Below are 15,562 nucleotides of genomic sequence, written 5' to 3' on the forward strand. Positions count from 1 at the left end.
TTTAAATTAACCATTTTATTGTTGTTTTCATCCCATAAAGCATTTCTCATCTTCCATAAATGAAATAACAGTAGTGTGACAGACAGCAAATGGTACGATTTACAATAAACTAAATACATCCCCACCTTAATTTAGCCTCAAAAAAGATATTTTTAGTTTTTCAAATAACTCCACTGAATGTTCATTTCTTTGAAGTCATTAAATTTTGTATAATTATTTTGCTTACTGATTTCAGATGAAGACAGAGAGCACTCTGTCAGAGCGCCAGTAGAGAAACGGAGAGATGGAAAGAAAAGACCGCTCAGCATCTCCCTCATCCCTCTTTCTTTTGTAAAGCCACCCTGTCAGACGGCCCCTCTGCTCCTCCCTAATCCCCCCTTTTCCACTCCTCTAACTCTTACATCTATTAATGATTTTAATAACTCCCAACTTCCCCCCCCCCCCCCACCCTTTACTAAATTCAGAAAATAAAATGGCACCCCCTAATTCTTTACAGGCACAGTAGGGGTACTACAGACACCACAAGGACAATTAATTAAATCAGAATTACCGTAATAGTTATATCAATCATAATAATAACAAAAAACAATGTTGCATGTCGGGGGGGGAGGGTTAGAATGTTAGCAAATTTGGTCTGTTGTAAATAAAAGACAAATAATTAGTGTTCCCAACCCTACCAAACCCACTACTACAGAGGAAGTGGTATCCACATGAGCAGACTACACAACTTTGTACCTTTAGTTCATGGTGTGATGTCACAGTGGCTGTTAGACTATCAAAACACACAGCCAACTAGTAGAACGGTAGAGTAGCCTAGCTAAAATATGATGCAATTTCTCAGCCTGACAATGAGTCGTCACGATTACACAATTCAATGTCAGAGATGCTGGAGCCCTCCGGAGAGGCAAGTCTACTGCTTCTAGGCCTACGTGAGGATTGTGACGTCGTTTACTTTAAGGATGCAGGTCCAAGCTGAAATCATGTGTAGGACATCAGAACGAATCTGGTCACGCAAAAAAGATGCCAAGCCTGCACCTAACCTGGACAGTTCTAGTAAAGACCAACAGTCAGTGTGTTTGAGAAGGATGAGTTTGAGCAAGGCACAGCGCAGAATCGCTAATCTTGATCACATAATGAGTAGTTATTTAGAAAGCAAGGTGATTTGGAGATCAGTGATTCTGAGCAGTCCAACTGCAGTGCACCAGTAGTCCATCTCAAACATGCATGATGATAAGGAGACAAAGGGTATGATGTCATAAAGAGTAGCCAACCTTTATCAGAACCATACATGGAGGCAACATCCATTCTGCAGCAAAGAAGTTAGGCATAGAAAAATATCCAACAGAAAGAAAAGAATACACATAATTCAGTGTCGTGATGTATTAATAAATATGAATAATGCAGTGAAAACTAATGTAAAATCTTTAACTTTTCAAAATTCAGCTCTGCCAGCCCATAACCCTAAGAATTACACATTAAAGAAGAAATATTCTGCTGTCCTCTTCCCTAGACAGTTTGATGACATCCAAATTAAATCAAATATTAATTGATTGATTTCTGAAGCTGGCTGGAGTGTCGGTGTGGCCAGTCTGACTGATGCTGAAAGGTCTCTCCCTTTTCATCCAGTCATCCCTCCATTCCCTAGACTGGACTGAAGAAGCTTCTTTCTCCCTCACTTTCTCTCTTACCTTCCAACCGGTCACCTTACAGGTAGGGAAACTGGAACGAAATGTATAAAGTACTCTGTTATAAATCATCTATAGACAGTATTTTCCCTTTCAAATGGAATACATACCCAAGCAACAGCCATAGTCAACCAAATCCGCTAACCAGCTTTCAGGGGAGAAGATAAATTGGAGAAGAAAATAAATACTCATTCTGAGCGGTCAGAAAGCTTGTTTGAATCAACTACAAAGTTGCGTTTCTTTTCTGGTTTGTCTCACATTGTAAAAGATTATGTTGTCAAGGGGCTACGTGAACCTAAACGTGCATTATTTCTGCACAAGAGGAGTGGTATTTTCAAGACTTATTCAGGTAACTTGCTAAACCAGGCTTGATTGAATAGGACCTTGAGTTTTGGAAAATCCCTCACTTACGGTCAGGGCCCATATTCAAAAAGTCAGAGTGCTGAGCTAGGATGGATCAGTGCTCTCCTCTTCACTCTCCCTCTCTTTCTCTCACCGTCTCAGATTGTTCACCTTTCATGCCTCCATCCCTGGCTTTATCCCACTAAAAAACAAAATGTTATTTTTCTTTCCCTGCACTCCATCTTCACCTCCATTTCTCCTCAACTTGCTCCCCTATTCATGTTATAGTTCCTTCGCTTTCATTCATAACCCAACCCCCTCCCTCCCCCTCCCCCCCCCCTTCACTCATAGAACATGTTAGTAATATCAGAGTCCAGGCTGTAGATCCAGATCAATAAGGGGAACGACATTAAAACGAACGACCAGGACACGCCCTTGAACACCCTGCTCACAGCGGCAATCATGCCCCCTGACCCTTGACCCCTCCGCCGGCGCTCCCGCTCCTCCTCCTGGCGCTCCACGTCGGTACCCGGCTCGATCCAGTTCCGGGCCAGGAACTTGAGGGCCTCGTCCATGAAGATGACTGGAAGCGACATCTTGAGGACCACAACCCACTGTGGCCACGACAGGGGGCGGATCTGGAACACCACCTGGGTGGGAGAGAAGGGGAGGGGGGTGGTTAGACAATGAGATAGCGAGCACAATGTAATGTAACACACACACAATTCCCTGTGCAGCAGTGGTAATTTTGCCACTTTTTTAGATTTAGTCTAGGTCCCATTTTTGACATTTGAATAATGATTTAGTTTATTTTGTCAAAATAATGAACGGGCCATTTTAGTCAACTAAATGCCCTTTCATTTTAGTCACATCACATTTGTACCGCCACAACCTATAGTAAACATAACTCACTTACTTCCATGTGCACAAACATGCATAGCCTTGTCTTACCAACATATTGTTCTGCATCAGATCCTATTCTTCCAAAAATAAGAATCGATTCCCAAGTCCCTTGTGCTCGAGTTCGATTCACGAGTCCCTATGGCTGAAGTCGAGTCCGCTATATCTGACTGGGTAGCACTACTAGGGCTGGGCTACCCAACGAGTTTTAGAACGGCCCGCGATATGCTTTATGAATGTAAAACGCGGCCTGCCTATGCATGACGGAAAGAGAAAATATATATTATGGGTCATGTCTTTTGAACGGTAGCATAAGGGCTAGAAAATCAAGCCATTCTCTGTGGAAGAGAGGGAGGCTTGGCTACGTTGGTTGCAGAACCTATATACGAAATTCAGTGGGAAAAGTGTGAGTGTTGAGCGAGACTACAAAAAACACTTTTCTATAGCCTACTCAAGGAAGTGGAAAAACATAGCTAGGCTGTTTAAAGTCAATGCTGTTATTGTTTTTAATTTCGTAAAAGGAGCTTGTGTTTCTTAACCAGGCAAAGGGTAACCAACTAGAAGGCTAGTGGTGACTGGTTAGCTACGAGGAAGCAAGAGTCGTCAGCGCGATGTGTATTATCGGAGGGGGAGCAGAGCCCGTCTGCCCACACTCATCGCTTGCTCCCCCGCAGCTCACCAGCTGATGTAGGCTGTGTGAGGCATCGTTCCCACTACTGAACAGAACTCCGCTGCACATCTGTGCTGCGAATATTAATTGTGCATATCACTGAAAAGCTCTCAATCTCTCCCAAAATTATTGTCCAGTCCATTTAGTAGTCAGATTTTAGTCACTGCGATAATTTCTCTCGTTTTAGTCAACTGAAATGAAAAATCATTTTCATTTAGTTGTTTTTTTTCTGAGTCTATTTAGGCAGTTATATTCTCGTCAATTGCCACTGAAATATAGGTGTTTGACTAATATTTTATTGTTGTTGACAAAATTATGCCAGATGCGCTCCCACACACACATACTTACAGGCAGGGGGTCAACGTAGAGGATGAGGAAGTGGAGCGCCATGGAGAGACAGATAGCTCCCACCAGCCAGGGGTTGGACCAAGGAGGCATCTTCAGCAGGGACTGGTTTTCTGACAGACTGAGGACGAGGACACACACAGCAGAGCTCAGAAATGGACCAGAACAAGCTCAAAAGATGACAATAACATATTGTACTAAACACAACAGAACTCTGGAATATCAATACAAAGTCAGTAAAATATCCATACTTCTACTAAATAATCTCTAATATAAATCTGTACTCGACTGAAAAATCATGCATATCATGATCATAAAGAAAGTGTTTAATATGACTTATAAACATCTATGTCTGATGATTGAAAAGAGCAACAGGTGGACAACACATGCCATAGAACTGAACGAAATGTACAGTCGAATGTACTGTGACTAACAAATATAAATATTATCGTACGAGAACTAAACCCGTTCTGTGTCGCGTCATAGATAGTGATCTCTATGACTGACGCCAAGTCCCGCACGGGATTGTGGGAGTTGTAGTTTGAGTAGTGTACCTGTTGAGGGCGTTGCACATCTCTATGGTAACGAGCACAGACAGGGCCATGGTCATGGGGTAGGGCGACTCGAACACCGAGCACTGCACCCCCGCAAACTCTCCGTGACCTTCACCGCACTGGAGATAGTGGGACTGAGAGGAGAGAGAAAGAGCGAGATGGGGAGGGAGTGAGAGGTTAGACACAGTAAAGTAAGAGAAGTGAGAGAAGAGAGGGATGTGTTCTTACCAGTTGGTAGAAGGAGAGTTTGGGTCCATCGTGTGCTGCCATGAACCACCAGGCTGCAGCTCCTACTGTAGCTGCTCCGACGTAGCCTGAGAGAAAGGTCAAAGGTTAGATGTGTATATTCTCAAATCCCAGCTGATATTGTGATGTAAATCAATCATCCACAAACGTTATTTGTATAGAGCTTTTTACAAATACATTTGTCACAAAGTGCTTATGAGGCTACATCTGCAAAGTATACAAGTTCAAAATACAATAACCCTGTCTGTTCATAATCTATAACCTCACGATGCGGTATCTGCCATAGATATAGAAACAGATAAACCAGATATACTCACATCCGACGATGAGGTATCTGCAGAAGAGCCATCTGGAGATGAGAGGCTCCTTGGGGGAGCGTGGGGGGCGGGACATGATGTCCAGGTCAGGGGGATTGAAGCCCAGGGCGGTGGCCGGGAAGCCGTCTGTCACCAGGTTGACCCACAGCAACTGGACCGGGATCAGGGCCTCGGGCATGCCCAGAGCAGCCGTCATGAAAATACTGGAGGTGAGAGAAGGAGGGGGAGAGGGGTTGGGATGGTGAGAGAGAAAGGGAGGGATACAACATAATAATTCAGAAATCCACTCTCACTGTCCCAGACTACTGTTATCCTTCAAGTTAATCCCTTCAGCCATCTCTCCTTTTTAAAGTGTCCTTCTCTCTATTGTCACCTGACCTAAAGCGTACTCCTCTTCTAAATGTGCACCTCCGTTCTGTTATCCTTCCCCTTTATTTAAAACAGTAACCCACCACGCTCTCTTCCTCCCCCATTTCCATCCTCCAACCCATCCCTCCAGTACCACTCCATTCCCCTCTCCCTCCCTCCCCCTCTCCTGTGAAGTATCCTTTAAACTGTTTCATTTTGTTATAGATGGCTCTCCCCTTCCTCTCCTCCAATCCCTCTCGTCCCCCTATCCTCACCAGACAACCTCTCCTATGTTGGAAGATATGAGGTATCGTATGAACTGCTTCATGTTGTTGTAGATGGCTCTGCCCTCTTCTACAGCCGCTACGATGGTGGAGAAGTTATCATCAGCTAAGATCATCTCTGAGGCGGACTTGGCCACAGCTGTGCCTGAACCCATGGCGATCCCGATCTCTGCCTTCTTCAGGGCTGGCGCATCATTCACTCCATCACCAGTCTGGGGGAGAGAGGGATGCAAGGGATGGGAGCGAGCAGGGTCACAGTAGAGCTCTAGACAGGGACACTGCTGCCAACAGAGAGAGATACACACACAACCTCACCATGGCTGTGATGTCATCGAGGCTCTGTAGGTACTCCACGATGCGGCTCTTGTGTGTGGGTTCCACACGGGCGAAGCAGCGTCCGGTACGACAGGCCTGCCTCTGAAGGTGGGGGGGCAGCTCGTCAAACTCCCTCCCCGTCAGGCCCCCTGAGAACGGGTCATCCCTGCCCGCCTCCTCCTCCTCCTCCGTGATGATGCCCACACGACGACAGATGGACATGGCCGTGCCCTTGTTGTCACCTGGGGGGGGGGGGGTGAAGTAAGAGGTTAGATGGAGAGATGACACCCAGCAGGCAAAACGGTTTGAAATCGCGTTATTAGGGCCGGGCCGACACCAGTATCAGGATACTCGTTAGTATCGTGGCAAGTAAACAAAACACAAAGTGGATTTAACTTCTTGAGGAAAAAAGCTCTAATGTCACATTTATTTAATTTTCCAAGCTAAAGCACACAATATTTGAAATACAGCAGTTTTTTAAATGACGTTGTCTGCATCGTGTTTTCATTTTTGTAATTGAAAAAAAATGTGCGATACTGGTATCGTCCCAGCCTTTCACATTATAACATCATTTTAAGGTAGATGAGTGTGAGGCTAGAAATTCTGTTCAGTTAACTTTGTTGAATCCCCTTGGATAATGTGTCTTGGGTCTCCAACGAGCATGTATCACAACACAACAAACAGAGGGAGTGAGGGCAAGGCGTGTCTTACCTGTGATCATGATGACGCGGATGCCAGCCTGCCTACACATGCGGACCGCACCAAGTACTTCTTTCCTGGGGGGGTCCAGCATCCCCACGCAGCCCACGAAGGTCAGGTCCGACTGGGGGAGCATTGTTGTTTATTTAACATTAATCAAATAAAACTGTATTTGAAGTGCCTTTAAAAATCGCAACACTTTACAGTCAAAAAGCTATAAAATAAGAGATAAATAGGCAACCAAAAAGCAATACCAGAGATTAATAAAAGTGCATAAGACAAAGGATACATAAAATGAGTTAACAATCCTAGAAGAAAAAAAAATATTCAAAATCACTCACCTCGTAGTCAGCGAAGGTGGCCGAGTTCTCCAGGTTGAGAGAGCGTATCTCGGGGGGCGAATCCCGGGTCGCCATGGCGAGGCATCGGAGGGTGTCCCGCCCCGTGGCCCACTCCCTGACGGTCCCCTGGAGCTGCTCCCGCCCCGCGGGCGTCATGGGCACCCGCGCGCCCCCGTTCACCCGGATCCAACGGCAGCGCTCCAGCACGCTCTCCGGAGCTCCCTGGGAGAGAGAAAACAAGTCGGTACAAAGTGAGGAGAGGGTGGACAGAGAGTAAGAGAAAGAGCTCAGAAGAAAGAAGCACGTAAGGAATAGAAACGACAAGAAAGAGCAGAGAGAGAAAGGGGGGGGGGGACAGAGAAGTGGAAAAGTAGGAGTGAGAGACAGAGACAGAGAGAGACACAGCTGACCTTGACAAACATCTTGGCCCCGGAGGCAGAGCGGCTGAGTTTGTTGGGAGAACAGAACACTGACATGGACTTCCTGTCACGGGAGAACTCCAACGTCAACTCCTTCCTCATCAACTGTTTTATCACCTGATGGAGAGAAGGATAGAGGGAGAGAGTAGATGTATCATTCAATCACTCTGCCAGGAAGTAAATTAGGTCAGCACGTCTCAATGGTACACACACAAATTTTTGTTATATTACAGACACACACACCGAGCAGCAGGCAGTAGCTCTCTCGACGGCGGACAGTCCTCTGAGGTCTGTGTCGAACACGTTCATCTTCTCCACCAGACAGCACAGGGCCGTCTCCGTGGCCTCGCCTACCTTCTCATACACACCCTTAGACTGGGACACACACCCCCACAGGTTAAGGGTCAACAACAATGACATTATTTGAATGTATTATTTCAAACAGATGCTACTGGACTGGAACAAAAGTAGCTCTTCAGGACCAGAATTAAGAAGTGTCTGTCCATGGTGTGGTGTGTCGTGCAGTGCTTATGGTTGGTGCAGCAGGTAGCCTAGTGGTTAGAGCGTTGGGCCAGTAACCGAAAGGTTGCTGGATCGAATCCCTGAGCTGACAAGTTAAAAATCTGCCAATCTGCCCCTGAACAAGGCAGTTAACCCACGGTTCCCCGGTAGACCGTCATTGTAAATAAGAATTTGTTCTTAACTGACTTGCCTAGTTAAATAAAAGGTTACAATTAAGTGTGTTATCGTGTGTAGTGCAGTGGCTACAGTAAGATCCATTTAAATTGGTGTGTTATGGTGTGCAAAGAAGGCTGGAGCTGTTCTCACCTCGTTGTAGTCCAGAGAGGAATCGTTACACAGAGCACAGATAGAGGCCATCTCCACCAGGCCCTCATACTGACTACACTTCACCACCGTCTCATCTTTATACCTGGGGGAGAGAGAAGGACAAGAGAAATAAATAGAGGGAGAAAATTAGGGAAGAGACAGAAGGGTGGATATGGAAGATAGGGTAAGAGAGAAAGGGAAATAAGTAAGGGATCGTGGAAAGCCAGAAGAGGGGGAGAACGAGACCAGAGAAAGAAAGTTGCGGAGGAAGGGAACCAAATATTAAACCGATAACATTTCGCAGCATCTTTAAGGTCCAGTGCAGTCAGAAACGTGATTTGTCTGTGTTATATACACTGCTCAAAAAAATAAAGGGAACACTTAAACAACACAATGTAACTCCAAGTCAATCACACTTCTGTGAAATCAAACTGTCCACTTAGGAAGCAACACTGATTGACAATACATTTCACATGCTGTTGTGCAAATGGAATAGACAACAGGTGGAAATTAGGCAATTAGCAAGACACCCCCAATAAAGGAGTGGTTCTGCAGGTGGTGACCACAGACCACTTCTCAGTTCCTATGCTTCCTGGCTGATGTTTTGGTCAGTTTTGAATGCTGGCGGTGCTTTCACTCTAGTGGTAGCATGAGACGGAGTCTACAACCCACACAAGTGGCTCAGGTAGTGCAGCTCATCCAGGATGGCACATCAATGCAAGCTCTGGCAAGAAGGTTTGCTGTGTGTCAGTGTAGTGTCCAGAGCATGGAGGCGCTACCAGGAGACAGGCCAGTACATCAGGAGACGTGGAGGAGGCCGTAGGAAGGCAACAACCCAGCAGCAGGACCGCTACCTCCGCCTTTGTGCAAGAAGGAGCAGGAGGAGCACTGCCAGAGCCCTGCAAAATTACCTCAAGCAGGCCACAAATGTGCATGTGTCTGCTCAAACGGTCAGAAACAGACTCCATGAGGGTGGTATGAGGACCCGACGTCCACAGGTGGGGGTTGTGCTTACAGCCCAACACCGTGCAGGACGTTTGGCATTTGCCAGAGAACACCAAGATTGGCAAATTCGCCACTGGCGCCCTGTGCTCTTCACAGATGAAAGCAGGTTCACACTGAGCACATGTGACAGACGTGACAGAGTCTGGAGACGCCGTGGAGAACGGTCTGCTGCCTGCAACATCCTCCAGCATGACCGGTTTGGCGGTGGGTCAGTCATGGTGTGGGGTGGCATTTCTTTGGGGGGCCGCACAGCCCTCCATGGGCTCGCCAGAGGTAGCCTGACTGCCATTAGGTACCGAGATGAGATCCTCAGACCCCTTGTGAGACCATATGCTGGTGCGGTTGGCCCTGGGTTCCTCCTAATGCAAGACAATGCTAGACCTCATGTGGCTGGAGTGTGTCAGCAGTTCCTGCAAGAGGAAGGCATTGATGCTATGGACTGGCCCGCCCGTTCCCCAGACCTGAATCCAATTGAGCACATCTGGGACATCATGTCTCGCTCCATCCACCAACGCCATATTGCACCACAGACTGTCCAGGAGTTGGCGGATGCTTTAGTCCAGGTCTGGGAGGAGATCCCTCAGGAGACCATCCTCCACCTCATCAGGAGCATGCCCAGGCGTTGTAGGGAGGTCATACAGGCACATGGAGGCCACACACACTACTGAGCCTCATTTTTACTTGTTTTAAGGACATTACATCAAAGTTGGATCAGCCTGTAGTGTGGTTTTCCACTTTATTTTGAGTGTGACTCCAAATCCAGACCTCCATGGGTTGATACATTTGATTTCCATTGATAATTTGTGTGATTTTGTTGTCAGCACATTCAACTATGTAAAGAAAAAAATATTTAATAAGAATATTTCATTCATTCAGATCTAGGATGTGTTATTTTAGTGTTCCCTTTATTTTTTTGAGAAGTATATATATATCCATCCACACTGAGGTTGGAATTTAAAAAAAACTGAATTTATGAAAAATGATCATGTCCGTTTGACAAGACTGCCTGAAATGTCAGCCTGTTTTGGAGTTTTGGTGACGTCACCAGGCAGTAAATTAGTTAATACACCAATAAGAAAGAGTTCCAAACCCCTCTGCCAATAACAGCTAGTTTTCATTTTCCCCCTCCCCACTCAGACAGTCATAGCAAAATTGGGGATGAGTGATTCGTCATGACATCTAGTGCTTTCAAGACAACTGGGAACTGCCCAAAAAAACGAGGTCAAATCATGATGTCCCTGATCTTCAGGTCGGAATGTTGGAGCTCTAGAAAGATGCCCGAGTTTGACATAGAATTTCATTTCGGATGACCATTCAAAGCTATTTTTCCCAGCCGGAGCTTGTTTTGTTCCTGAGTTCCCAGTTGTCTTGAACAGACTGAAGTCGGATATTTCCAAGTTCCTAGTTGTTTTGAACGTGGCAATCATCAGTTTAAGGGTTAAGGGTTAAAGGTTAAAGGCACTCACACTTCCCCTTCCGGGGCGTAAGTAGATCCGGTCACCGAAAACTCACTCAGGGCGCATCGCTCCCCTGACACACTGTCCACAACAAATATCTACACACACACACACACGGTTAGAAAATACACTCAATGTCACAATCAGTAAGGTTAGGTGAGCATCAGGCTGAGTCTGTCAATCAACATGCCAAACCATTCCACTTTCAGGTCAGCTCCTATCTCCATTTTCCCCCTCCCTCCCTCTCTCTCTCACCCGGTGGACAGACATCTGATTGGTGGTGAGGGTGCCAGTCTTATCGGAGCAGATGACGGAGGTGCAGCCCAAGGTCTCCACAGAGGGCAGACTGCGAACGATGGCGTTCTTCCGGGCCATGCGTCTGGTCCCCAGAGCTAGACAGGTGGTGATCACAGCGGGTAGACCTGCCGGGGGGGGGGGGGGGGGGGGCAAGATTGAATAGGGTGATGGGACGGTTAAATATATGGTTCCATAATGTTTTTTCTGAGTCATGTAACAAAAGTACACTGGCTGATCAATCTACTGTATTTATCGAGTTAGTCTACATGGACACAGAAAGGAGCTGTGTTCTATTTTTATTTGACTATGCCGAGCCGTGCTTCTACACCTGCATTCTAGCTGTTTGGGGTTTTAGGCTGGGTCTCTGTACAGCACTTCGAGATATTAGCTGATGTACGAAGGGCTATATAAAATAAACTTGATTGATTGACTAGGCAAGTTAGTTAAGAACAAATTCTTATTTACATTACATTACATTTAAGTCATTTAGCAGACGCTCTTATCCAGAGCGACTTACAATGACAGCCTACCGGGGAACAGTGGGGTAACTGCCTTGTTCAGGGGCAGAACGGCAGATTTTAACTTGTCAGCTCAGGGATTTGATCCAGCAACCTTTCGGTTACTGGCCCAACGCTCTAACCACTAGGCTACCTGCCACCCCAAAAGAGAATTCATTTTGGTTTCATATGGAATTTAGATTGCTCAAAATAGAAAGGAATTGAATCATGCTCTACTTTGTGTGTTACTTACAGACAGACAGAAAGTAAGACAGAAGGAAATGAGAGAGAGGTGGTTGGTCCCACCACGTACCCTCAGGGATGGCAGCTACAGCCAGTGCCACAGCGATCTTGAAGTAGTAGACGGCCCCTCTGAGCCAGCTGCCACCGTGGACCGGGTCATTGAAATGGCCTACGTTGATACCCCACACTGCCACGCAGATCACTGTGATCACCTAGAGGGAGGGAGGGAGCCTGTTATCACAACACTGCCACTCACAATAAGGCTGACAGATGAAATAAAAAGAATGAGGGAAAGAAAGAGCAAGAGAAGAGAAGAAAAGTCCTTGTACCTTGGACAGCTGTTCCCCAAACTGGTCCAGTTTCTGCTGCAGCGGTGTTCTCTCTGGGTCTGTAGCAGCCATCTCATCACGAATCTTCCCGATCTCAGTCTGCACCCCAGTAGCTACCACCACACCTATAGCCCTGCCCGCCGCAATGTTTGTGCCCTGGAAGAACAACGATACAAAGCCCAGTGTTGGTTGACAAAGCCCCGTGTTGGTACTCTCTACAACATGAGTTTGATCTGTAAAGCAGCATATATTAGCATTGTGCTCACAGCTCATTTCCAGATCAAAGACACGGCAATAACATTGAAAAAGATTCAGGGGAAAATAATGTATGTATGTATTACCCAGTCAGCACAAGACCAGAAAGACGTCTTTTCAACCAGAAATACATACTGTATTTCCAAAGTTTTGTCAAAGACGTTTAAAACATAGGGCAGATATATTAGAAATCATGAATTGTGTTTGACTATGTAGGTGGCGTGGGGATCAACGACATGCATCCCACACATACGGTATCTCTTAGTGATATACAGAGCAGTCTCAGTTCCAATATATGGGTGTAGCTCTAGTACCAATACAGATGATCCCCGTTAGATTGCTCCACTATCAGTATATTAACCTGGAATACAGTGGCCTCGTAGCTCGTTCACCTGACTCTTTAGAACTGTTAAGTAGATTATATCACACAGTATATTACGTGTGTATGTGTGTGTCCTGTGCAAACAATGCGAGTGATGTTTTATTCAACAAACGGTTGAGTCACACCTTCGACACTCACATCAAAGCATTACAATGCACACACACACAGTCGTGTGTTCTGGTTCCTCTCTCACACCATATCTCCCATTAGATCAATAAACCACACACACACAAACAAACAAACAAACAAATGTGCTGGTCTATTTCTGAATCAGATAATGACCCCCTAAAATACACCCACACACACACTTACAGAGAACAGCATGTTTTTCTTGTCCTGGTTGACGGCTCGCGGGTCAGGCACTGGGTCTGTGTGTTTGATCACGGACACTGACTCCCCCGTCAGGATGGACTGGTCCACTCGCAACGTGGTGGAGCGGATGGAGGTCAGTCGGATGTCTGCTGGGACTTTATCACCCACTGGGGGAAAACGGGGTGGAGGTGATGGTGACGGTTTTTCAAGTCAAGTTCAAGTCTTACATAGCTGAGGATAAACACGACATGGCCAGAAGTATGTGGACACCTCTTCAAATTAGTGGATTCGGTCATTTCAGCTTCACCCATTGCTGACAGGTGTATAAAATCCAGCACACTGCCATGCAATCTCTATAGACAAACATTGGCAGTGGAGTGACCCGTACTGAAGTGCTCAGTGACTTTCAAAATGGCACAGTCATAGGATGCCACCTTTCCAACAAATCAGTTTGTCAAATTTCTGCTCTGCTAGAGCTGCCCCGGGCCACTGTAAATGCTGTTATTGTGAAGTGGAAGCGTCTAGGAGCAAAAACGGCTCAGCCGCAAAGCGGTAGGCCACACAAACTCACAGAACGGAGCCTCCCGAGTGGCGCAGCGGTCTAAGGCACTGCATCGCTGTGCTTGAGGCGTCACTACAGCCCCGGGTTAGATCCCAGGCTGTGTCACAGCTGGCCGTGATCAGAAAACCCATGATGCGGCGCACAATTGGCCCAGCGTCGTCCGGGTTAGGGGAGGTTTTGGCCAGCCGGGATATCCTTGTCCCATCACGCTCTAGCGACTCCTTGTGGCCGGCCAGGAGCCTGCAAGATGACTTCAGTCGCCAGATGTATGGTGTTTCCTCCGACACATTGGTGCGGCTGGTTTCCAGGTTAAACGAGCAGCATGTCAAGAAGCAGTGCGTTTTAGGCTGGGTCTCTGTACAGCACTTCGAGATATTAGCTGATGTACGAAGGGCTATATAAAATAAACTTGATTGATTGATTGGCAGGGTTGTGTTTCGGAGAACGCATGGCTCTTGACCGTCGCCTCTCCTAAGTCCGTAGGAGAGTTGCAGCGATGGGACAAGACTAACTACCCAATTGGATATCACAAAATTAGAGAGAAAAAGGGGTCAAAGTTCCAAAAAATTTAAATAAAGAAAATCAACTCGGGTGGAGGCGGTTAGAGCAGCAAAAGGGGGGGGACCAACTCCATATTAATGCCAATGATTTTGGAATGAGATGTTCGACGAGCAGGTGTACACATACTTTTGGTCATGTCGTGTATTTGTTGTTGAAAAAAAATAAACATGGGTTTTAATAAAAATTCTACGAAAAACAAGCAAACTTATTCGAACGATTCACTGTCCTGTTTTTAATGGTGATAACGTCTGTGGCGCGCATGCAATGCAATCTGTAAGATGGTTCCAATATGTATATTAAACATATGGACATTCTCCCTTTCTCTTTATATTGGACCGTTGTCCAGCTACTGTATTTAGACATAGCCTACTTAAAAACAAGTTGTTTTGCTTTGTTTAGAATTATTCAGTCTCTTTTTAGGCCTTATCAATAATGAATGTAATCTTGCTTATTGACAACATTTAGCATGTCCAAGCTCAGCCATAATGCAACTTACAGTAGACCTAGCCCCTATTTCAGTGTGAATTCTATGTATATCTTTTCACATTGAAGACGTGCAATTACTTAGAACAATGTGGACTGCAAACAGATTCAAGTTAACATACTGTATTTAGCAAAGACGGGACAGGTCTACATTTTGTTATTTTGTTTCTGTAAGCTGTTTAACAAACTATAACGGACTAACATTGGAATTGGAGTTGATTCCAAGGCAATACATAAAAGACCATAAATACAAAACTTGAAGCAACAATATATTTAGCCATCGAGCACGTTCTGATTGGCCAGTGAGGGGCCAAGCCTCAACACACCCAAAATGTGTTTATTCATCAAAACCCAGCCCTTTCGTGCCCTTGCCATTAACTGCGCTATGGTTGTGAAAATAGCAAAAAAAATTCTGACACCGCTAGCGCTTAGATTGACCATTGTGTTAAGTTCGTTCAAATACAACAGCGAAACTAAATCCCGTAGACTATCATCTTATTTCCACATAAAAGCTTTTTTTTATGAGCTGTCAATCAACCAAATGCATTGGTAAACATTTAAAACCCTGCAAGATCATTGGCTCAAAGGGATAGACAGGCATTGATGTGATGATGAGATAAACAAACAGTTGTTGTTTTTTTACAATCCTCCATGGCGGCATCCCAAACAGCCCCCTATTCCCTAACTCTGGTCAATATTAGCGCACTATAAAAGGGAATAGGGTGCCATTTGGGACACATCCCCCAGTGTAAACTGTGATTGGTGTCACAAAGTTCCCATGCTCTTTAAGCCAAACATCGCCACACAAATAAAAAACACGCTCAACCCCCATTTCCTCTGTTACTTCTTTGAAGCTCTAAGAATAGAAACGGATCGCCTTGAGGAT

The 15,562-nt window shown here is 45.7% G+C and overlaps 1 protein-coding gene across 2 annotated transcripts in view; it reads right to left on the reverse strand.

Annotated features, from left to right (window-relative positions):
• The window catches only part of si:dkey-28b4.8 (sarcoplasmic/endoplasmic reticulum calcium ATPase 2), a 21,387-nt gene continuing 5,825 nt past the window's right edge, over positions 1 to 15,562 (reverse strand). For both annotated transcript variants that reach the window (XM_055909605.1, XM_055909604.1), the window contains 17 exons: positions 13,071 to 13,237; positions 12,122 to 12,277; positions 11,863 to 12,004; positions 11,011 to 11,177; positions 10,765 to 10,853; positions 8,294 to 8,396; positions 7,709 to 7,840; positions 7,457 to 7,582; positions 7,047 to 7,268; positions 6,718 to 6,829; positions 6,007 to 6,248; positions 5,683 to 5,903; positions 5,060 to 5,262; positions 4,725 to 4,810; positions 4,497 to 4,630; positions 3,946 to 4,063; positions 1 to 2,677 (listed from right to left, as the gene is read on the reverse strand). In XM_055909605.1, the coding sequence (XP_055765580.1) occupies positions 2,369 to 2,677; positions 3,946 to 4,063; positions 4,497 to 4,630; positions 4,725 to 4,810; positions 5,060 to 5,262; positions 5,683 to 5,903; positions 6,007 to 6,248; positions 6,718 to 6,829; positions 7,047 to 7,268; positions 7,457 to 7,582; positions 7,709 to 7,840; positions 8,294 to 8,396; positions 10,765 to 10,853; positions 11,011 to 11,177; positions 11,863 to 12,004; positions 12,122 to 12,277; positions 13,071 to 13,237 (2,729 nt within the window). In that variant the 3' untranslated portion in view covers positions 1 to 2,368. The remainder of the gene's footprint in view (positions 2,678 to 3,945; positions 4,064 to 4,496; positions 4,631 to 4,724; positions 4,811 to 5,059; positions 5,263 to 5,682; positions 5,904 to 6,006; positions 6,249 to 6,717; positions 6,830 to 7,046; positions 7,269 to 7,456; positions 7,583 to 7,708; positions 7,841 to 8,293; positions 8,397 to 10,764; positions 10,854 to 11,010; positions 11,178 to 11,862; positions 12,005 to 12,121; positions 12,278 to 13,070; positions 13,238 to 15,562) is intronic.

The sequence above is a fragment of the Salvelinus fontinalis genome, chromosome 42, assembly GCF_029448725.1.
Source record: "Salvelinus fontinalis isolate EN_2023a chromosome 42, ASM2944872v1, whole genome shotgun sequence".
NCBI classification, from domain to species: Eukaryota; Metazoa; Chordata; class Actinopteri; order Salmoniformes; family Salmonidae; genus Salvelinus; species Salvelinus fontinalis.